This window comes from Brassica napus, chromosome A2 (genome assembly GCF_020379485.1).
Source record: "Brassica napus cultivar Da-Ae chromosome A2, Da-Ae, whole genome shotgun sequence".
NCBI classification, from domain to species: Eukaryota; Viridiplantae; Streptophyta; class Magnoliopsida; order Brassicales; family Brassicaceae; genus Brassica; species Brassica napus.
In genome coordinates, this window is record NC_063435.1 from 5,987,275 (window position 1) to 6,010,317 (window position 23,043).

Here is a 23,043-nt window from a genome sequence, read left to right on the forward strand (position 1 = left end):
CTCCTTTGAATGCGTTTCATCTGAAAGAAAAAATTTCAAATTTTTCTGTATCTTTAGTCTCACACAACAACAAAATATATGTGTCCACGCATTATATTGTCTACAGCAGAACACACGTTCCCAAATATGTTGAACTTACAAGTTTCTCGCCCCTGGAGAAGAATCTCTGTTTCTTGGGCTTTCCTGGAGGCCTTCTCGTTAGACCCGCTAACAGCCACACTTGACCAACTAAAGTCTTGTGTACATCGCTAATTATTGAACAAATACATACTAATAGCTCAATCATAGATGCAAACAACTGCAAAATACTTCATTTCGTACATTTTATCCTGCCAAACACATTTCTGCACAACATCATATGACATGACAAACTTTGAAATATATAGATAAACGCCTACTTAGCCGACAACGTTAAACGAGAACAGATACAAGAAACTCTAGAATGCTAAAACCGTTATTTAGCAGTATAATACATTGACACTATAACAGAATCAGGTTAGAAGATATAATACCCACTAATATCTTTATTAAAGACGCTAACAATTTTAAAATTCTTCAATACATACAATTATCCTACCAACCTCGATTCTAAACAAGATAAGCTTACATGCCAAACTTAGAAATATGTAGCTAAACGTTTTCATAGCCCATTACAAAATATGACACCAGCTACAACGAAGTATGTAACTGTTACAGGGATACTTAGCAGACTAACACATATTTTTAGCAGACTAACACACTGACATTACAACGGAAACATGTAAGATACATTTCCCAATAATATCTTTATTATCGATGCTAAAAATCTTAAAATACTTCAATCCATACTACTATCCTACCAACCGCAATTAAAGAGAAATTGGTTGTTACATAGCCAATGAAAATATTTATTAAAATATTATATAAAATAACTTATTAATAAATATTGTAAATATTATTTTCTAAGTTATATCGATTAATGTTAACGAAATTAATTAGCCCGGAGAAATAATGACAAATTATTATCATTACAGTTGGAAAAATCTGTTTAGATGAAATTATATCTTGATAGTGTAATTTGTAATAGAGTAAAATGCAAACATATGTTCATACATAACAGGGCAATAAATTATTTTAACATTATTTGGACTAAAATCTAAGAAAATTAATTTAAAGATTTTATACCAAAAAGTCCTTTACATAAGTTTATGCTATTATTGTATTTCCTTGTTTTCTAAAATTCTCAACTACCTGGTTATTTTTTTCGAAAAATTCACACATATAATTATAATAAATGAATATTACAAAATAGTATTCTGATTATTATTATAAATGATATTAGGTATGGAATTAATTAATTAATTATATATATATTAAAGTAAAACCAAAGGTGTAGACTTTTTCTTTTGCTATTTTAGTCTAATATAAGATTAAAGATTACAATACTCATTAGTTATATAATTATAGGTTATGCCACTAATTTTATATATGTTACCTGATTTTTTCTGTATAATATAATACTTATCAATGATTTTACTAAGTGATGTACAAGTGTTCACATTCCATGTTACATTATGCAGTTTGTCACATGTGTGTTGATATTATAAGGGAAAATGATAATATAGTTGGTTAAGAGATTGGATCAACGATAGGAATATCTCATTCTCTAAAAGTAATTCATAATACGATAAAAATAAAATGATTTACTTCGAATTCAAATTTTTGAATGAAATATTTTTCTTATTAAAATTTACAAATTAAACTCGTAAGTAATTGTTACATCAAAAATAAATTTTGAATATATAAATTTATATAAAATACTTTAATGAGAAAATATTGTAATTATTATTTTCTTAGTTATATCAATTAATGTTAACAAAAAAGTTTAGCCCGAAGAAATAATGAAAAGTTATTAATTATATCTTGATAGGGTAATTTGAAGAAAAAAAAATCAAATGCAAACATATGTTCATACATGAATAGGTAAGAAATCATTTTTACATTATTTTGACTAAAATCTACGAAAATTAATTTAAAGATTTATACCAAAAAAATCATTTAATTAAGTTTTCTGCTATTATATATAACGATTGAAAGTAAAATGAAAAACTCAAAACAATAATAAAAAAAGATGGGTATCTCCAAAAATATATTGATCGCATTTGTTTTTGCTATCTTATTCGTGTTATCAAATGTTCTTTGCGCCGATATAATTACAGGTACTAAATTATTATTTAAAATTTTAATTTTTCTTGTGGTAATTTCTATATAATTTCATGATTTTAATATTGTATTTTTTATTATTTTGAATAGATTTTGGAGTTAAGCATGAGTATAAAAAATGTTACAAAGCATGTAATCACGACGAAGACAAATGCGAGAGGTTTTGTGGAGCTATGAGCTTTCAGTTAATTGGAAAATGTTTTTCTGACATCTGTTGTTGTATTTCAAAAAACAAAATTAAGTAATAAAATAATATTATTAGATGTTATATTTATTTTATGATGTAAGACTATGTTACCAGTGGTATATGAAAGCATCATCGAACTGAAGTTAATTTGTGTAAACTCAAAAAAAATATTGGTCAAATTAGAAAAATTATATAATGTAATACACAATAAGAGAAATAGAAAATTAAAATAAGTATATTGTAGGTCAAGCAAGTTTTCATATACACGTAATAATAAGGTTGGTATGTTTTGTACATCTAAAATTTTATCGTGTAAAAAAAAAAGAATTTTATCGTGTACGAATTTGTTTGCTGCTAGCGAAAAGGCTATGATTATGTTGTTTTCAGTTGGTTGTCGAGATAATTTTCTATTAAATAATAGAATACTTAGGATATCATTTTCAAGAATTGTTGTTAACTTTATCTTGCAGTTGAACACCTTTTAGTTTTTATCAGATCAATATTATCTAATATAGTATACATTAAATTCAATTATACAAGAGAGGAAGGGGAAACACAACTACAAAAGAAAAAGAGAAAGAGAGAAAAGATTAAGAACAAGAACTAGATATTTAGCATATATTAATTGATTATGGCTAATTTCTTCTTTCTTGTACTTTGCATTTGATACATTAATCAATCAAAGAGTTGTTTCATATTTATCTCCTTATTTACCAAAATTCTCAACTACCCGGTTATTTTATTCTAAAACTTATATTTGCTTTCTATTTACTGGTTACATAAGAAATAAAATTAGTTATACACACATATATAATTATCATAACGAATATTAAAAAATAGTATCCTGATTATTATGTATAAAAGATCTTAGGTATGAAATTAATTGTATATATAAGTAGAACCAAAAGTGTAGACGTTTTTTTAGTCTAATATAAGATTAAATATTACAATACTCTTTAGTTATTTATTTTAGGTTATGCCACTAATTATATATATGTTACCTGATTTTTTGTATAATATAAATACTTATCAATGATTTTACTATAAAAAACTGATAGAAGTGATGTACAAGTTTTCACGTTCCATGTAAAATTATGCAATTTGTCACATGTGTGTGTTGCTATTATAAGGGAAAATAACAATATAGTTGGTTAAAAGATTGGATCAAAGATAGGAATATATCATCCTCTATAATAATTCATAATGTATCAAGATACGATAAAAATAAAACTATTCTTCCAATTTAAAATTTTGAATGAAATATGTTTCTTACAAAAATCACAAATTAAACTCGTGAGTAATTGTTACATTGACAATGGAAACATTATTTTCAATATATAAATTTATATAAAATAATTTAATTAGAAAATATTGTAAATATTATTTTCTTCGTCATATCGATTAATGTTAACAAAATTAGTTAGCCCAAAGAAATAATGAAAAAATAATATCCTTACTGTCTGCAACATCAGTTTCAAAAAAAAAATTTATATCTTGATAGGGTAATTTGAAAGAAAAAAACAAATGCAAACATATGTTCATACATAAATAGGTAAGAAATCATTTTTCATTATTTTGTCTAAAATGTATGAAAATTAGTTTAAAGATTTTATACCAAAGTCCTTAACGTAAGTCTATGCTATTATATATTTATATATATATCAATTTAATGCCATCAAAATATATATATATATATATATATATATATATATATATATATATATATATATATATATATATATATATCAATTTAATACAACACTCAAAACAATTTAGATAATAACCTACGAAGATGAGTATCTCCAAAATTATTTTGATCGCATTTGTTTTCGATATCAAATATTTATTGCACTGAAATGATTACAGTACTAAATTATTATTTTAATTTTAAATTTTTCTTATGATAATGTCTATATAGTTTCATGATTTTAATTTTGTATTTCTTATTAGCTTTTAATAGACTTTGGAGTAAAACACATAGTTAAAGACTAGTTCATTCACGTGACTTAGTTTCACATTTTAAAATGGATGTGATTTATTATGTAATATAGGGGGAGTATTATTTTTTCTAAACAGATTAGAAATCTTTTTTTATATATATGACAACAATAAAACTAAGCTATGATACATGTTATGCCGGTTCAGAAAACCAAATCGGAGATACATAATCGATATAGAACAGAAGAGGAACAATTAGCACCGCGTGCAAGCTTGTTTAATTGTGTAAATTCTTTGGATTTATTTATCACTGCAGGGCGACAACTACTTCGTTTTAGACTTTGAGTACACACCGGTGACACGTTTAGGTGATAAATAAAAAGGAAAATAATGCGGTGAGCATGGATCGAACAACACACGACTTTCAAATCTTCACGCTCTCCCAACAGATTAGAAATCTTTTTTTATATGACAACAATAAAACTAAGCTATGATACATGTTCTGCCAGAAAACTAAATCGGAGGCACATAATCGATATAGAACAGAAGAAGAACACCTAGCACCGCACGCATGACACGTTAAAGCGACAAATAAAAATATAAATAATGCGGTGAGCGTGGATCGAACACGCGACCTTCAGATCTTCAGTCTGACGCTCTCCCAACTGAGCTATCCCCGCTATTGATTATTGTTGAATTAGTTATAATGAATCATGCGTTCGTCTGCAACTCTTCAACAATATTTGTCTCTTTCTTCTACCTGAACTTGTTGATAATTAAGCAATTTCTAATAGTAATATATATTATTAATAATGATTAAGTTAATACAATTATACAAAATAGAATACATGGTGGATGATACAATAGAAAACGCATTTCAAAGTAGTAAATATCAAGTACATATAACATCTTTTCATGACAATTATTTTACTTTGTAAGATATCCAGCAGAAGCTACTGCTCTCTGGCCTTATTCTTCTTGTAAGCAAAGTTTTTATACGACTTCCTTACTTCCTGCACACGATTCCGTATCCAGAAGACGCTCCACGGGTGCAATCCAACGCTGCATATTCAATCTCTGACTTAACGGACTCAATCTCCGTCTGTGATTCAGAGAAAATGCAAGTTTTACAGTCATTGGAGAGGAGAGATGAGGTCTTGAAGCTGTCTTCACCACCAACCACTGGCATTGCAACCCCAGGCTTAGCAGGGTTCTGGAAATCAGGTTTGTAGGTTCGTCCCAAGATTCCATCGACCTTTGGTGAAAGGTTGAAGAACTTGAACTGAACCTCGAGATGTGCAAAGCAGTCATCTGATGGTACTTTGTAGCTGTGGATCCTGTCGTCTTCTTTCGTCACTGGAACCACGTTGACCATGATCTCGGCTTTGTCTTTGATTGTCACGATCACGCTGTTTCTCGAAGTCACTCTCTCGATCTTGATGTCCTTGTTTGGTGAGTACCTGTTTTTAAAGATTGCAATATTGATTTCAAGAATTTTGAAAAAATATATTCAAACTGACTTTTTGTTTTGAGTACTAACCAGGTGGAGAGAGTTTCTTCCGGGACAGATAAGTCTTGGCCATCGAAAGTGAACTTGAGATGGTCGACTTCGTTGTCCCATGTAGCGGTTTTGGCGGCTTCAAGAGAGAATTTGTGGGAGTTGAAGAGGAACCCGAGAGCTTGGATCCATGTGAAGTCTCTGGCACGACCAGCGGGTCTGTGGCCAATGAACCTACCATTGATCTGAAGGTCAGAGTCAGAGACGAGGCTGAATTCTTCATTGCTCTTTCCATGGAAGTAGAACACAATGCCGTCTCCTCCAATGAACCTAGGGTCATAACAAGCTGATCCAGGTCTGTTGCAGTTCGGTTTCCGCACTATACAACAAAAGTCATATGAATATGATTCATTATCACTTGAAAAATGCAATATAGAGTGCACAAGAACATGGAGAATGTGGAAACTTGTATTACAAGCAATCAAAAAAACTTACTGCGGCATTGGGATGTGCAAGGGCGTTTATCACAATCGGCATAGCAAACTTTGTACTTGGAGTTCATAGCAGTTGTGCTTGGACATTCCTCTGGACATTCAATGTACTTGCGGTAACATTTAGAGTAAGGGTTGCTACAGTAAACTCCAGCTGCCCTGGCTTGCAAGAAACAAGTTGCAGCCACAAGAGAAACCACTAGCAAAAGGGTTTTTGAGATTTCCATGTTTGTATCCTTTTGGTTTTTGAGTAGAGAAGGAGAGAGAGTTGATTGTGTTTGTGATGATGAGAATTGAATTTTGATTGGGGATTTATAGGAGTAAAAAGTCAAATGCTTGCTTAATAAAGGGGCTATGATGTTAATTGATTATTGAGGTCCATGTTGGGGAAGGGGTGTGCCTTTGGACGAACTTGGCGGTGACACCATCAACAATTGCACTTAACGTGTTTTCTTTTTACTTCGTTTCAAAGTAAAAGTGTGACTATTTTTCCAATTTAAGCATCGTTTAATTAAGATTAATTTTGTAATGAAGACAGAAGTGCATAATAATCTGAATATTTCTATTCTTAAAGGTAAGAAAAAGAAGTAATATTTGTTAAAAATAAACAAAAGTGTTGGGATCGTGGAAGCCCAAGCAATATAAGTTATATACATGTTAGAAAAGAGAGTAGAATGATCATTTCTCGGTATTAATAAAAGGGACAAATGCATTTTGTTGAGTATGTATTATATGGGTCCGACTGGTGACCATTCTGGAAACAAGAGGAACGAATAGAAAAGGAATGGAGAGGAATATAATTGAAGGAATGAAAGTGAATGGTTGTTCCATCCCATATTTAACAAGGAATTAATTTACTCTTTATTTCTCTACAAAAAAAGGAATGGTAGGGAATGAGAAGAAAAAATTATTCCTTATGAATGATGATTTTTTTAAGGAATGTTAGGGAATGCATTTGTTCCTCGTCGTTCCTTAGTCACCATTCATACCCATAATCTGTGTGTTACCTGAAGCCAGCAATCATATGCGAATGGAAAATACGAATCAGTTGGGAATGAATCAAATAAATGTTTGGTTATTATATAACACCATGAAAGGGACATCCTTGTTGGACTGATAGGTTATAGCCTTATAGGGGAGAGGGATGCTGTGAATTGTATCGTTGAGAATAAAAACGCCAAGAGTTTGTGAATTGTGAGGAATTAGTTCTGCAAATTTACATGGGATTGTAGAGACTCCGTTTTGAGAGATTCTAAATTAAAATCAGTGACGAATCTAGAAATTATTTTGTTCCGGAGCAAACATAAAATTTATTAACAAAGTATTGTATATACATAGGGGCATTCACTAAAATTTAAAGAAAATACGTTGAAATTTTAAAAGTCATGGTGGGCAACTCCCCCGCCCTTTGTCCATGTATATTCTCCCCTGATTGTATCATGGTTGTAATCGTTACAGATTCAACTAAAGAGATAGCTTGCAAACTTATAGTGGACACTTTGACTTAGACCTAGTTGCGGATATACAATTCATGAACTATGATGCATTGTCTGTCTGGTTACAAAACTTTCAAATCAAATATATGTTAGCTACTGCACCTGCATTTTTACTTTGTTCAGTGCGAGTATAAGCTGACATGTCATAGAACCTTTGGCTACACATTTTAGCTCCTTCAAATCCCATGTTTCGCTGTAGATTCTGAGCAGAGTGCCGCCTTCTTCAAACAAATAGTGTTTTCTAGGATGTACTTGCAACTCACACACTTGATAAATATCTCCCTCGAAGAGCGTTTAACTAAATTATTAACCAAAGTATTAATGTTTTATATTTGGAGGTTTTGCTAATAAATACGACAAACCTAAAAGCAGTTGTAGTTGATGATTCAGAGTTATAACCACAGAACACATGAGACTTGATGTTAGCACATATTTACAAGGAAGTGGAGACGGTAACTTCCAGAGCATGTCATGATTTTGCTCCAAGAAAACAAATAAACAACAATGCGGGGAGCGTGATCGAACACACGACCTTAAGATCTTCAGTCTGACGCTCTCCCAACTGAGCTATCCCCGCAATGACAAATAATTTCAAACACAATAATATAATTCAATCAACCAAAGCACAACTACATAATTGACCAAAACACAAACATTACATACATGAGAAAACAATTTACATATCTTTTGTGAATTTTTAACCAAATGCTTTATCAACACAAATAGACAAATTATTCATCAAAACATCGCATTGACCATTGTTTAAGGAAAATTTGTAGTTAACCTACACTTTATATTAGAATAAGACTCATTTCGTAAAGATAAAAAGACTCATCTATTCTAAGTATCAAAAGTTTTTGATAGGTAATTTAATTCAGAATAGAGAGTTTGTTATACTCATCAATTTCTTTAAACAATAGAGTGTTATTCAGACTTTTCGATTTGGTCTTATGCTAAGTATCACAAGACTCATTTCGTAAAATTTATGCATGCTCCATGACATTTTAGGTGAAATATTTAACAAACTATTGTTTGCACGAAATGAGAATTCGGCCAAAAAAACCCTCAACTTTGCACGAATTGCCAAAAGAAACATGAACTTATGGACTGACCAAAAAAACACCAAATTTTCATTGACTTTATAATTAATTTAGATGTTTTCGCTGACTTGCCAATTTAGCACGCCGTCAACAAATTTCACAGAAATATTTGACGTCGTTTATTGTTGGCGTTAAGTGAAACGACGTCGTTTTTAACTCATTTGAAAACGACGTCGTTTTACATGATTTGAAATTAAAAATATGTAGACCCCTGGATTCAAACCCAGGTTGGTTGGTCAAATGGCAAGGTATTTTACCACTGGGCTACTGATATTTTCAATGTACTTACTAACATGTTTACTTTTATTTGGTACATATTAAATATAAAAAATTCTCTAAAAACTTAATAAGATCTTTAAAATTCCAAAAAATTAAAAAAAAAAGATTTTTATAAAATTAATTTAGAAATTAAAATTAAAAAGAAAATTTTATTTTTCTTTTATAAAAATAAAAACTCTTCCAAAATTTTCTAAAAACTTAAAAAGATCTTTAAATTCCAAAAAATTGAAAAAACAAAGAAATATTTTATAAAATTAATTTTGAAATTAAAATAGAAAATAAAATTTTATTTTTTCTTTTCAAAAAATAAAAAATCTTCCAAAAGTTTCAATTTTTTTAATTCAAAATTAATTTTATGAAAATTTTGGAAGATTTTTTATTTTTTTTTAAGAAAAATAAAATTTTATTTTTTTGAAAGAAAAATAAAATTTTATTTTCAATTTTAATTTCAAAATTAATTTTATAAAAAATTTCTTTATTTTTTTCAATTTTTTGGAATTTAAAGATCGTTTTAATTTTTTAGAAAATTTTGGAAGAGTTTTTATTTTTTAAAAAGAAAAATAAATTTTATTTTCAATTTAAATTTTAAAGTTAATTTTATAAAAAATTTCTTATTTTTCAATTTTTTGGAATTTTAAAGATCTTTTTAAGTTTTTAGAGAATATTTTATATTTAATATGTACCAAATAAAAGTAAACATGTTAGTAAGTACATTGAAAGTGCCAGTAGCCTAGTGGTAAAATACCTTGCCTTTTTACCAATCAACCTGGGTTCGAATCCAGGGGTTTACATATTTTTAAATTCAAATCATGTAAAACGACGTCGTTTTCAAATGAGATGAAACGACGTCGTTTCACTTAACGCCAACATTTAACTTCTAGTTAACACTGTGTTAACTGTGAGTTTACGGCGTGCTAAATTGGCAAGTCAATCTTAAGTTTATTAATAAACTAAAAAAGTCAATAAAAGTAAATGATTTTTTTGGCCAGACTCGAGTACAGGTTTTTTTTGGCAATTCGTGAAAAGTTCGTGTTTTTTTTAGCCGAATTCTCAATAAAAAATACAGTTTAGTTGAAAAATGGACCCAAATTGTGTTGTGAAGCATAAGATTGATAATTTGGTCTGTTATACAAGAGTTTCTATATCTAATATATTAAAACAGAAGTCATGACTTATTTTCATGTATGATTTTTTAGATTGGACCATTCTTAGAAAATATCATATTTTACTTAAGTCCATTATTATATCTTTTAATATCTTTATCTTTTTACTTGAAATACAAATGAATATATTTAAAATGTTCTAACAAAATCTTTTTAAAATCTTCTTAGAATCTTTTTAAATTTACTTTCGAAAATTAGTTAGTTTTAATTTAAATTATCATAAAATATAATTAGAAATTAAAATTGAATACAGTTTTGGTTTATAAACGAAAATTTAAATAAAATGAAATTAATTAATTTCAAAAATACATTTACTAATAATTTTTAAAGATTTTGTTAGAAATAAATATTTATTTCTATTTTATTTTTTTCAAATTTGTTTTCTAATAAAATAAAAATCATGATTTTTTGATGAGTGATATTTTATTTGGACCATCATTTAAATTTTCTATTAAATATATATCACTAATGCTAATATATATACTATTTTTAACTACTTTAATCATAATATCTTATATATCTTTTAATTATTTGAATCCTAGATGCTGTTAACAAATCTCTTGAAAAAGATTATAATAAGATCTTAATTGTCATAAATTGAATATAAATATTTTCAACTAATTTTGTAATTAGCAATGAAAAGTTACTAAAAGAATAAAACTATATCATATTTTATCAATTTTATAATAATATCTATCATTTTAAAATAAAAACTTTATATTGAACAAAATATGATAAAATTATTTTAAATTGATAAGTTAACATATTTAATTTTTATAAATATAAAATATTTATGCTAAAAGTATAATATGTTGGTAGAACGGGTTAATATTAGTAAACTATATAATACATGTATAAAAATTTAACTTATCTTAAACTTTTTAATATACGGTAATTTATTATATAAAATTAATAAACATTAAAAAATTACTAAAAAAATCTAGCGATTTGAATTACGGATCCTGATTATAATAAATTAAATACACAATTGTTTTAATATATGTTGTTTCATGCATTAAAAATTTATTTTAGTAATCAAACGCAAATTCAATAGGACAAATATATAATAAGCAACATGTATATGTGATGATTTTAATTTACAGCATGAAAACTATAAAATTATTATATTTGGTATAATAATACAAACATTTAAATATGTGAGTAACATTAAAAATATATAATAATTATGTAAAACATATATATATATATATAAATGTGAAAATATATACCTGCACGGTTGTGCGGATGGAAATCTAGTCTTATATATTAAAACAGAAGTCACAACATTGATTCACGTGTGATTTTTTTTTAGTTGGACCATCTAGGAATTTAAATAAACGTATTTTTGTTTCATCTAAAAATATATCAAATTTAAACCTTAGTATAGATTAAACATTTGATTTTCTTTACCTTACCATCAATCCAAACATTATATCGTGAGCACAGACGTCGACGAGAGAGATCTATAGAATCTAAGAATCAGTGGAAATCTTTATCATCACCATGGTTTCTATGAGAAAATCAACATGAGCTATTATGCCCAAACCAAACCCTAATCCATAAATTGAAGTGAGGATCAAAGAGATTCTTCAAAGGATGCAAAATCTTAGCATCATGAATGTCTCCCGACATCCGATCATCAAAAACCCGTTCCATAACTCTAAGCCGGCTCATAAATCCACTCTTCAGCTTCCTCCTTCACGGCAATCTTCCAGGTAATCATCGCTTCTCCTTCTATGATTCTCCTTTCACTGATTGAAAGATAGGGTTTGAAATTCACTTGAAATTAGCGTTTATGATTTCTCCTTTGGAATATGAGTAATTATGAGTTGAAATTAAGGTTCACGAGTTCTTTATAGAAGAGGGTTAAGGGTTTATGATTTTTCATTCTTGGCATTCAGATTAGAGAACATGGCTCATGTTATCTAAAACAAAGGTGTCAGTGTGAAACATAGGAAATGTAAGCGAGAGAGGTTGATGATTAGTGAAGGGTCAACGCTCGAGGTTTACATGAAACATGAGAAGCAGCTTGGGAACACAGAACGAAGCTGGATTTGCTTTGTTGATGGCTGTGGGTAAATGGATTTATGTGTTCCCTTTAAGGGTAAACTCTTCTCTTTACCATAGATCTTAATCCAAGATTCAAACAAAATTAAGTGAACCAAACTCATGTCCACTTTTTATCTCGAGATAATATATATTTCACATCATATTAGTTGAATGTCGGTTTGATTTCTGGGTGAGTATTCATTTTATGATTGCTCATGAACTATTTTCATTCAACGAGTTTGTCTGGATTTTAGGTGTTATCTTAGTGATTGTTTTAACTTTTGTGTTTCGTGTAGAACATTAGTGACAAATTGCCATGATCAAACCTGAGGAGAAAAGATTGTGCTAGATTCATGTAATGTAAGAAGATAGGTCTTAACGTTTCAATAGCTATGATGGAAGATACTCGGACGGTGGGCAAGTTCAGTTCATTTTTTTACTTTTTTCTTTGAGAGAGATTTTGTTTGCTTTTTGTTTCCATTGTTTTTGTTGATTAATGATTATATTATTGTGATTCTTTTTCTTTTTACAGGGAGTCCTTGCCAAAAGAAAATAATGTTGTATTAATCTCATCATCATCAGAGTCTGAAAGAGTTTTCTCCTACAAGTGACTACAGTTGTGTTATCTTTGCCTCTTCCAAAGACTGATCATGTTGGAGAGAGAGCATCAGTTTTAGATTTAAATATTAAAAAAACAAATCTTCAAGAAGTTTTGTATATTTTAGGCACAACCAAAAGAAGTTTTGCATATTGTTGATTTTTTGAACACCTTGCATATTATTACTTTCATGACTTAAATACAAACAAACGATTAAGTTGATGGAGTCCATCGGTAGTTACTAGAAAATACTTTCATCTCACCATGAATTGTATGTAGATTATACATGAAAAGCTTTCCATTTAACATATTAGAAACATATATCAGTGTTTTTTGTTAAATATTCAATAGTGATAATGTTTAAGTATTAGTGTAGATGAATATTTTAAAATTTATAAATACAAATAAAATTACTAAATAATAAGTTATTTATTTTTGTTACTTATATTTTTAATTAAAAAATTACTGGTAAATAATTGATTTCAATAATATATGAGATAAATACAAATGTTTTTTTTTAATTTTGCATATATTAGTTCACAAATCTAATAAAATAAATATATAATAAAAGCCACATATACATGTAATGGTTTAAAACAATTAATTGATGGACTAATATGTAAACTATAAAAAATTTGTATCTAAAAGAGTCATATAAACATAAAAGAGATGATTATGTTAAAATATATATACTATAAATGATGTAAAAATAAATATTTATGTAAATAATATGAAAAGAAACACCCGCACGGTTGTGCGGGTCAAAATCTAGTATAATTTTGTTTTGATTATGGTGGTCGTGTAAATAATGTTATCGACTACTAGCATTTATTTGTGGCCGAAAAGTGTGACTCGAGAGGATCATATGCAATCATATGTTGATTCAAGCTTCCCTACTTGGCTCAACAATCTATTTTGTCAATGAAGGTGGTTAAACCACTTGTATGTTTTTGACGGTGGTGTCTTGTATGATTTTGCTTTGATCCAATTCTCTTTTGTAATCTTGAACGTGGCTGAAAAAATGATATTAACTTTCACTACACATTGTGCGTTCCATGTAAATTGTGAATAGGACTAATCACATGTTTTATTTCCACAATGTGATAAATAAGATAACTACTATATCATTCTGTCAAAATATCATGAAAGATGATGAAACGTGTAAAACATTGGATAGGGTGGTTTACATCCAGTGTTGGAAGACCCTAATATTTCTCCTACTTTTTGTATAGCTTTGTTTGTCAATTTTTCATTGCAAACGTAAACAACCAATACAAATATTTGATGTATTCTTGAGGAAAGGATTTCAAGCAAAATGCTGGATCTCTTTAACATTTAAATGATGAAGTTTGCTTTGAATATTTAGAATATGACTTCATAGATTTGCAGAAAATTTAGAACAATCATAAGATATAGGCATAGAAAAAAACTGGATTCAGGAATTATTCAAATATTAATTAAATGCTAAAGGTGACAATAAGGAGGATAAAAAAACGAGAAAACAATTTCAGTGAGAAGAATGAGGTGAAGAAAAAAAAAGGCCTCAAATAGTTATGAGATACCAAATACTAAACAATGCATAGAAAACTAAAAAAAAAAACACAAAGGGAAGATGATAAATAATCAATCACGACCACAACTCTTAGCTTCAACCTCTTCCTGCTGATCCTCATCATGATCTAGAATCCCCACGTTATCTGTCTCATCATCGTCAAGCACCACGGTTTTGTCTTTCTCCTTTGTAATGAGACTAGAGCCCGAAACATTATTATCATCAGGAAGATTGGTGGTTGAAGGAGGCTGAGAGAGAGGAACGTTGCTAATAAATGAATCACGACCACAACTCTTAGCTTCAACCTCTTCCTGCTGATCCTCACCATGATCTACAATCACCACGTTATCTTTCTCATCATCTTCAAGCACCACGGTTTTGTCTTTCTCATTTGCAATGAGACTAGAACCCGAAACATTATTATCATCAGGAGGATTGGTGGTTGAAGGAGGCTGAGAGAGAGGAACGTTGCTAATGATTGAGCCACGACCACAACTCTTAGCTTCAACCTCTTCCTGCTGACCCTCATCATGATCTACAATCACCACGTTATCTTTCTCATCATCGTCAAGCACCACGGTTGTGTCTTTCTCCTTTACAATGAGACTAGTGCCCGAAACATTATTATCATCAGGAATATTGGTGGTTGGATGAGGTTGAGAGAGAGGAACGTTTTGAATGATTGAATCAAGCGGGTTATGGCCGTGAAAATGGAACCGAGACGCACGGGGACGCACTAGCTTGTTCATGTTCGTGGTTGGAGGAGGCTGAGAGAGAGGAACGTTTCTAATGATTGAATCACGACCACAACTCTTAGCTTCAACCTCTTCCTGCTGATCCTCATCATGATCTACAATCACCACGTCATCTTTCTCATCATCGTCAAGCACCACGGTTTTGTCTTTCTCCTTTACAATGAGGCTAGTGCCCGAAACATTATTATCATCAGGAATATTGATGGTTGGAGGAGGCTGAGAGAGAGGAACGTTTCTAATGATTGAGTCAAGCGGGTTATGACCGTGAAAATGGAACCGAGACGCACGAGGACGCACTAGCCTGTTCATCGTGTTCGTGGTTGGAGGAGGATGAGAGAGAGGAACGTTTCTAGTGATTGAATCAATCGGGTTATTTCTGTAAAAATGGTACCCAGGCACACGAGGACGCACTGGCATGTTCGTGTACATGTTTCCTCCTCCAGTGACTCCGCAATTAAGAGATGCGTAAGCGCTGCTGTTATTGTTGTTGCCACTCATGGACTTAGATGGACCAAGAGAGAGTTCAAGTGATAATGAACCTTGTGAGCTACTGTTGCTGTTGCTGTCACCCATGGACTTAGATGGACCAAGAGAGAGCTCAAGTGATAATTCACCTTGTGAGCTATTGTTGTTGCTGAATCTTCCTATGGAATTGGCTGAACCAAGAGAGTTATTATACCTGAAAGATGGTAAGGGAACTCTTGAAGAAGAACCATAGCTAGTGTTCTGTGTGAGAGAACGGTATGGATTCGCAGGAGGAGCCATGGTGTTTCCATGATTGAACAATGGGTAGCCACGGCTGTTACCGCCTCCTCCAGACTTAAAAGGACCAAAAGAGATCCCCGGGCGATTAAAATTTGAGAAAGTAGGGTGGTTATGGTTGTGAGTGACTAAGGGTGTCCCTGGAGAAAATCCATAACTAGTGCCTTGTCCAGGAGGATAGCTTGGCTTCGTCCTCTTCAGCTGCCTCTCCAACTCTCTTTCACGCGTGTGGACTCTTTGGTGACCGTATAGGGCCTTAAGGGTTGGGAACTGTCGCCTGCAGGTGTCGCAAATATGGACAATATTATTATTGTTCATCATACTTTTTTTCGTTTGGACAACACCTAATCCGACACTAGACCTCTCAGTGATCTTCCTCTCAAAGACAACCTCATGAGGAGACCCTATTTATGCAGAAGATTCATTATTGTTTGTTTAACTCTTAAAGGTATACAATCTCCGAGGATAAAATGAAACCATACAAACTACTATGCATTAATAGTTTTTCTTCTAAAGATATGTTTCTTTAACTAACTATTTGAGTTTACTCTTTATTTTTTGTTTTTCTGACATGTTATTTTATGTGTGGATAAGTAACTATTTAATTTATAAAACTCACTATATACATGTATATTTATTAACTGATATGTTAAGATATTATAACAATTAATAGGCCAAGTAATTAATACTGTATATTATATTTTCTATTGTTATGGAAAGATGGTAATATAATCTTCACATACATTGTAGTGACACTCTCCAGCTGTGTCTTAGTAAGCTTTCCTACATTTCCTCTTTTAATCATGTCTAAATATTTTTCTTAATTAGTTGTTTTGTAGATTTTTTTTGATATGTCCATCCGATCAGTTCGGAAGAACGTATCTAGTGTTATATAGTGGATTAGCCTAAAAATATATCACACTGATTCGAGTTTGGATGGACCTATCATCTGTTACGGTTTACCATGTTAAATGTTAACCACCTATGCCGAAAACAATATTAAGTGCATGAACTTCAAATAATAGCAGTTTATAAAATATAATTTGAGCTATATCTAGAAGTATATATTTATAGCGTACTTTTTTGTTAACAGGCTAGAGTAGTGGCTAGCATTATGAAAACTATTTTCAGGGGCCAGTCCGAACAATGAATTAGTTCGAAAACGGTCTTGATTCGAGCCTGTGTCGAATGCTTGGATTGGTTCGCATGACAACCAAAGTCATGTTGAAAGGAACCCTTGAGATATTAATAATTGTTTAAAATGATTTTTTTGTTTTAGTTTTCTCAGGAACACTACATCAGATGAAATCTTGGAAAATAGAATATGTCCCAAAAGCATCAGAAAATAAACAAAGAAACTGGAATCAAATACAACAACTCCAAAGTGGAAACAGACATAAGAGATGAGATGGCCATGTGATCATTTCCCACTTTCTAATCTCTGTCTCATATGACTAAAGAGTCAACCACTTAACCGGAAAAGGTCAAATAGAGCGAGATATGCTTGTAAGTCAAAATATACACACATTTTTACACGGGTAAATAGTAAGTTAAATTCCGAAATATTTCGTAAATAAGATAATAATCAATTAACAGTTGAACAAAATATATTTTTATTCCAGCACAAAAAGAGAAATTTTTTAAAAAAGCATTAATTAAAAAAAACACACTAAATTGTTAAATACAAGTTTTATGTACATAAATAACATATTAAAATTACAAATAAATCCAATTATTTAAAGTGTATTTTATTTTAAACTAGATGAGTTTAATATGATTCAGATAAACAGTAAAAGTTAATTTATACAAGAAGAAGAAATGAGATTACCGTATTTTTCATCAACCTAATTAATAAAACATTCGATAAAAAAAAACAAAACCAGAGAAAACCGAATGGTGAAACCAAACCTATAATCTGAACGGTCGAAAAGCATTGACTCCACCAATAAGAGAGAGAGAGAGATTAATAAGAGAGCGCAGAAGGAGGAAAGACCGTTTAGACCTTGTCATCGTCTCCGTAGCAGATTTTGTTTTGTTTTCTTCAGCTCTTCCGCGTCTTTGGCGATTCTCCTCCTAGTCTCTCAATTATCCAACCAACCATGAACGAGAAGGCCAACGTCTCCAAGGAGCTTAATGCCCGCCACAGAAAGGTCTCTCTCTCTCTCTCTCTCGATCGAAATCTCAGATTGTTTTTGTTTTGTTTTTCTCTCCAAGCTATATTCTGATCGATCTTAATTCGCTTGGATCTGTGATTTTTAGCAGCTAGACTTCTTCATTTTTATTCGATTTTCTCTAGTTAGGTGATGTCTTCCGATCGTTTGGTGGTAATGAATTGTACTAACAGAAAAAGCTAATCTCCTGATCACACAACATACAGGAGAGACGATCTCGTTTATGTTTTGTCTGTTTCTATAGAAATTCGTGGTTCTGTTGCTTGGTTTTGTAAGAATCAAACAAATTCTTTTATGTTCTTTTGTCTGTGGATGTAGTCGGGTTTGGTGAACCACTTTATATCTGTTTTCACTTTCTCGTTTATTCAGCTGTTTTCAAAAACTATCTTATTGCATCCATCCATTAAAATTAGGGATTTTCATTTTACATGTGGGCTTAAGCCATGATGATTTGTGTTGAGAACTTTGATTCATGTTGGTTTATTTAACATGTCAGTTTCGTGTGCATTAGATTTTATTATTTGATATATAGTCTATAGTTTCTTGTTGTTGCCTCTTTTTACGGGGGTTTTTTCTTTTTGGTTTAGTTTATCGCTTGAACATTCCCTTAGTTTTGCTGTTGCAGATTCTTGAGGGGCTTCTTAAACATCCAGAGAACAGAGAATGTGCTGACTGCAAAACAAAGTATTGTTTTTGTCGCTGATGTGAGCCTTATGGGATTCACATTTATTTATATTTGGCTAATACTATATTCCATTTTCTTTGCAGAGGTCCAAGATGGGCTAGTGTTAATTTAGGCATCTTTATCTGCATGCAATGTTCTGGGATCCACAGGAGTCTCGGTGTACACATTTCAAAGGTCCTCTCTCACTTTCCTTTCCACACCTCAAAAGCTCTTGTTATTATTAGACTCATTCCCTCAGGCTCGGATTTGCTTTTCAGCTATTTTTTTTCATATTTTTCGGTTTCATCGAGAATTTTCATCTTAAATAGTTACTTCTGTAGTTCTGTAGCTGAGAACTCTGACTTGAGTGCATCAAATCTCACTGCTTTTCTTTTATTCCCCTTCTCTAACTAGAGGAAATCTCATTTATGCATTTTATACACGTACCTCAAGCAATTCTTCGGAAAAGTACATGATTAAGTTGTGCCTTCTGATTTCTTATATGAGCTGAGTCCTTGTCAAGTCGATTTTTACCTTAGCAGCATAAGAGACTTATCTTTTCTAGCGATGGGTGATGAATGTAGGTTCGATCTGCCACTCTGGACACATGGCTCCCGGAGCAAGTTGCATTTATTCAGTGTAAGTGTCCTTAAAATTAATTCTCTGTAGATGGTCCACATTTAGACATTGATTAGTTTCGTCATGTAAAGGTATATAAACTTTTATTTGCATGCAGCAATGGGAAACGAGAGAGCAAATAGTTACTGGGAAGCTGAGCTACCCCCAAACTATGATAGAGTTGGAATTGAGAATTTCATACGTGCAAAGTAATGTCTCTCTCTCTCTCTTTTCAATTTTCATAACCCTCAGCCTCAGTTCATTTGACATTGAACTGATTCTTGTGACATGAATTGTGTCTAGGTATGAAGAAAAGAGATGGGTTTCTAAAGGTGAAAAGGCTAGATCACCCCCAAGAGTCGAGCAGGCGCGGAGATCTGTGGAGAGGACTGTGCCTGGATATGAGCATGGGCACACTAGTAGTCCTCCTGTAAATTTGTTTGAGGAAAAGAAAGCTGTCCAAGCACCTAGAACAAGATATAGTGTCTCTGCAACGAGGATTAGTCTTCCCGTGCCTCCCCAGGGACCTGCTCAGGTATCAAACATACTTACCCGGACGATATGTTTTCCAAATTATTGCCTTTAGTTACCTATAATTATCAAGAACCTCCATGCCATGTTCTTATTAAATAACCTTAGGATATCAGAAGTAATGCATATGATGATTTAGATGCCAGACATTGTATTCTTACATCTAGCAGACAGGGTATCATAATTTTTCAAAGCCTGTTTTTTCTGATAGATGATGCTTAAAAATGATAGGTTATAAAGCCACAGCAGAAAGTAGAATCTGTGGAGACAACAAAAGCAGCAGTAAATGTTGCACCCGCACCAGAACCTCCAAAGGTGGATTTTGCTACTGACCTCTTTGACATGCTATCAATGGATGAGCCGACTGCAAATACATCTGAGGCAGTTCCGGCTGATGATAATTGGGCTGGCTTTCAGTGTATGTATCTATTCTAGCATGTGCATGAGTTTAATCATATGATGATCATTGTGGCATATTATTCAATTCATATCCTTTTTTAACTTTATGTTATTATATGAATCCTAAAAAATGGCAGCGGCTGGAAATGGTCAAACGGCAGAGAAAAGTGTTACAGCAAAGCCTGATGAGATCAGTTCTCCTCCAGCTACTGGCATCGAGGATTTATTTAAAGACACACCTACTTTAGTAGCCCAACAAACACCACAGAAAGATGTGAAAGGCGATATCATGAGCCTATTTGAGAAGGTAAATTCTGAAGTTAATTATATCTCTTCTCATGTTTACTGCTTGTTAGGTTTACTTTTCTATACCTCCCAACACAGAACCTATATAGCGTATCTTGTTGTCACTTACTCTGATTTTTTCAAAACTGGAAACTTGAAAATTTCTACAACAAAGTCAAGTGATATAACTCTTGTGTCTTTCATTTGTTACAGACGAATATAGTGTCGCCTTTTGCCATGCATCAGCAACAGGTTGCGATGCTTGCTCAGCAGCAAGCCCTTTACATGGCTGCAGCAAAAGCTGCAGGCGGGACTCCGAACGGTTCGAATCAGCAAGCTGTTGCTAACGCTCTCTTAGCGTCCGCAAATTGGTCAAACACTGGCTACCAGATCCCTGGAATGACTAACCCAGGAGGTGGTCAAGCTGATCATCTCCAGAAACTTATGCAAGTAAGTATCTCCTTTTTGCTTTTGTTTCATCAAGATAGATCTAAATTACTCGTTGCCCAAGTTCCTTGCAGTATTCTCACTCTATGTTATATTGCCGTAAATTTAGAATATGAACATGAACGCAAACATGAACGTGAGACCCGCACAACCGCAAGCAAGCACTCCTCAATATCCAGTATCCAGGTATGTAAACAATATTGCTTTCTGGTTGTATCATCTATAAAGATGTAAGAAAAACAAAGAAGTAAACAGTACCCCTCTCATTCAATTTTCATGAGCTCCCACGGTTTATCAATCTGCGCCAACTTTGGTTGCTTTGTTTGTTACAGTTTCTACACTACGGGTCAAGCTAATCCCGCGGCTAATGGTATGACCCCAAACACAACAGTTAAACCTCAGTCATCATCATCCTCGGCGACGAGCACTACACCATCTTCTCAAACAGGCAAAGACTTTGATTTCTCTTCCTTGATGGATGGAATGTTCACTAAACATTGATCACATTGATCAAGAGAGGGAATTTTTCGGAGTTTGCTTATATGTTTTAAAATTTGAGGAATTAAAAGATATATACAATCATATCTGGACAGTTTTTTTCTGTTAAACAGTTTTCTCTTTAAAACTTTGTTGTAGTTTGGAATTTGATTCTTGAGAAGAAAGAAAAATTATTTTATCAATATTGTATAATATCGTTGTTATATTAGTTTAAATGTGTATAAAAAAAAGAAATCAAATTATGCTGTTTACCATCATCCTTTATTCACACAAACCCTTGGATGACTTATGGACTGTCTTGCTTGAGGAATCGTTTTAGGACTCCCCTGCCGGGGAGAATTTTTTGATGCCGCAGTTGAAATATCTAAAAGAGAATTTAGTGTCTTTCTCCTCAGTAATGAAAGCAATTGTCTCTTCTTAACAGATGATGTTCTGTAATATATCATATATATGTTTTATAATTTATATCTAAGATACTATACCAAAGTAAACATTAGTGTTAATGCTAATACCCAAATCTAACATGTAAACAAAAAAATCCAACAAACACGTAAAGTTTTTTAGTTAGTTATACCAAATTGTATATTAAGTTTGAGACTTGTTTAAGCAAACAAAAAACGGTTGGAAACTCCTTTCAAACAAGAAAAAAAGCTATCTACCTTTATTGGTTAGTATCAGTAAAGGCGACGTGTTGATGTTGAATTTGAACATGTTATGCACGGCTGTTTATTTAGTGTTTAAAAGGTTTGAGTTTGACATTGTTTGGGCTTTCGGTCAAATGGCTTAAAGCTCAGTCTCCTCTCCACCACAATTTGTTTGTAGCTCACTCTCGCCAACCTTCGTTTACCTTTTTCTCTTTTAAGATGTCGTGAACCACTTCAATTGTACATAAGATTTGATACATTAATAGTAGATTTTTAATCATTAAAAAAAAACTAATCTTAATCATTTTTCTTATATAGTAATAACAGTTCAAATGAATTTTACGCAATAGTTGTGTTCCATCCATACATTAACAGCAACTCAGCAAGTATTACATTACATACTTGTGATGAGAGTAAATTCTGTAAACTGTTTGATATACTCGTAAATTAGAATATCTAGAGAAATAACTGCAATATAATCAATTAATCATGTGTAACACAAGTAAGATCTTCTACGTGCAACTGTGCAAGTTGTATGTTGGATTTGTTAATGTCATGTTTACTACATTCTTGTCTCCTTACGTCTATCGACCTATACATAATGCAAACATAATATGATAATCCAACACATGAGACCAGGTTCGACATCTGGTTAGTAAAAGCAAAAATACAATGTCGGTCATGGACCGAGCTTTTGGACATAAGTTTTGAGTTCT

General features: G+C 31.7%; 3 protein-coding genes and 2 non-coding genes across 5 annotated transcripts; 1 reads left to right on the forward strand and 4 right to left on the reverse strand.

Moving 5' to 3' along the window:
• Nucleotides 1–4,934: 4,934 nt before the first annotated feature.
• On the reverse strand, nucleotides 4,935–5,007 carry TRNAF-GAA. Its single transcript has one exon. It is a non-coding gene; the product is annotated as a tRNA-Phe (tRNA).
• A 106-nt stretch (nucleotides 5,008–5,113) lies between these two features.
• On the reverse strand, nucleotides 5,114–6,611 carry LOC106418577. The gene is made up of 3 exons (XM_013859310.2): nucleotides 6,321–6,611; nucleotides 5,868–6,204; nucleotides 5,114–5,787 (listed from the first exon to the last, which is right to left on the reverse strand). The coding sequence occupies exons 1-3, from the start codon at nucleotides 6,541–6,543 to the stop codon at nucleotides 5,334–5,336; spliced, it is 1,014 nt and encodes a 337-aa protein (XP_013714764.2). The 5' UTR covers nucleotides 6,544–6,611; the 3' UTR covers nucleotides 5,114–5,333.
• Nucleotides 6,612–8,317: 1,706 nt separating this feature from the next.
• Nucleotides 8,318–8,389, reverse strand: TRNAF-GAA. The gene has a single exon. It is a non-coding gene; the product is annotated as a tRNA-Phe (tRNA).
• Nucleotides 8,390–13,779: 5,390 nt separating this feature from the next.
• LOC106408591 lies at nucleotides 13,780–17,571 on the reverse strand. Its single transcript, XM_013849332.3, has one exon. The coding sequence runs from the start codon at nucleotides 16,389–16,391 to the stop codon at nucleotides 14,625–14,627; it is 1,767 nt and encodes a 588-aa protein (XP_013704786.3). The 5' UTR covers nucleotides 16,392–17,571; the 3' UTR covers nucleotides 13,780–14,624.
• Nucleotides 17,572–18,001: 430 nt separating this feature from the next.
• On the forward strand, nucleotides 18,002–21,867 carry LOC106390127 (ADP-ribosylation factor GTPase-activating protein AGD5). Its single transcript, XM_013830524.3, has 11 exons — nucleotides 18,002–18,220; nucleotides 18,867–18,925; nucleotides 19,010–19,100; nucleotides 19,490–19,544; nucleotides 19,642–19,732; nucleotides 19,827–20,058; nucleotides 20,286–20,472; nucleotides 20,591–20,760; nucleotides 20,952–21,188; nucleotides 21,295–21,371; nucleotides 21,518–21,867. The coding sequence occupies exons 1-11, from the start codon at nucleotides 18,170–18,172 to the stop codon at nucleotides 21,684–21,686; spliced, it is 1,419 nt and encodes a 472-aa protein (XP_013685978.2). The 5' UTR covers nucleotides 18,002–18,169; the 3' UTR covers nucleotides 21,687–21,867.
• Nucleotides 21,868–23,043: the final 1,176 nt, after the last annotated feature.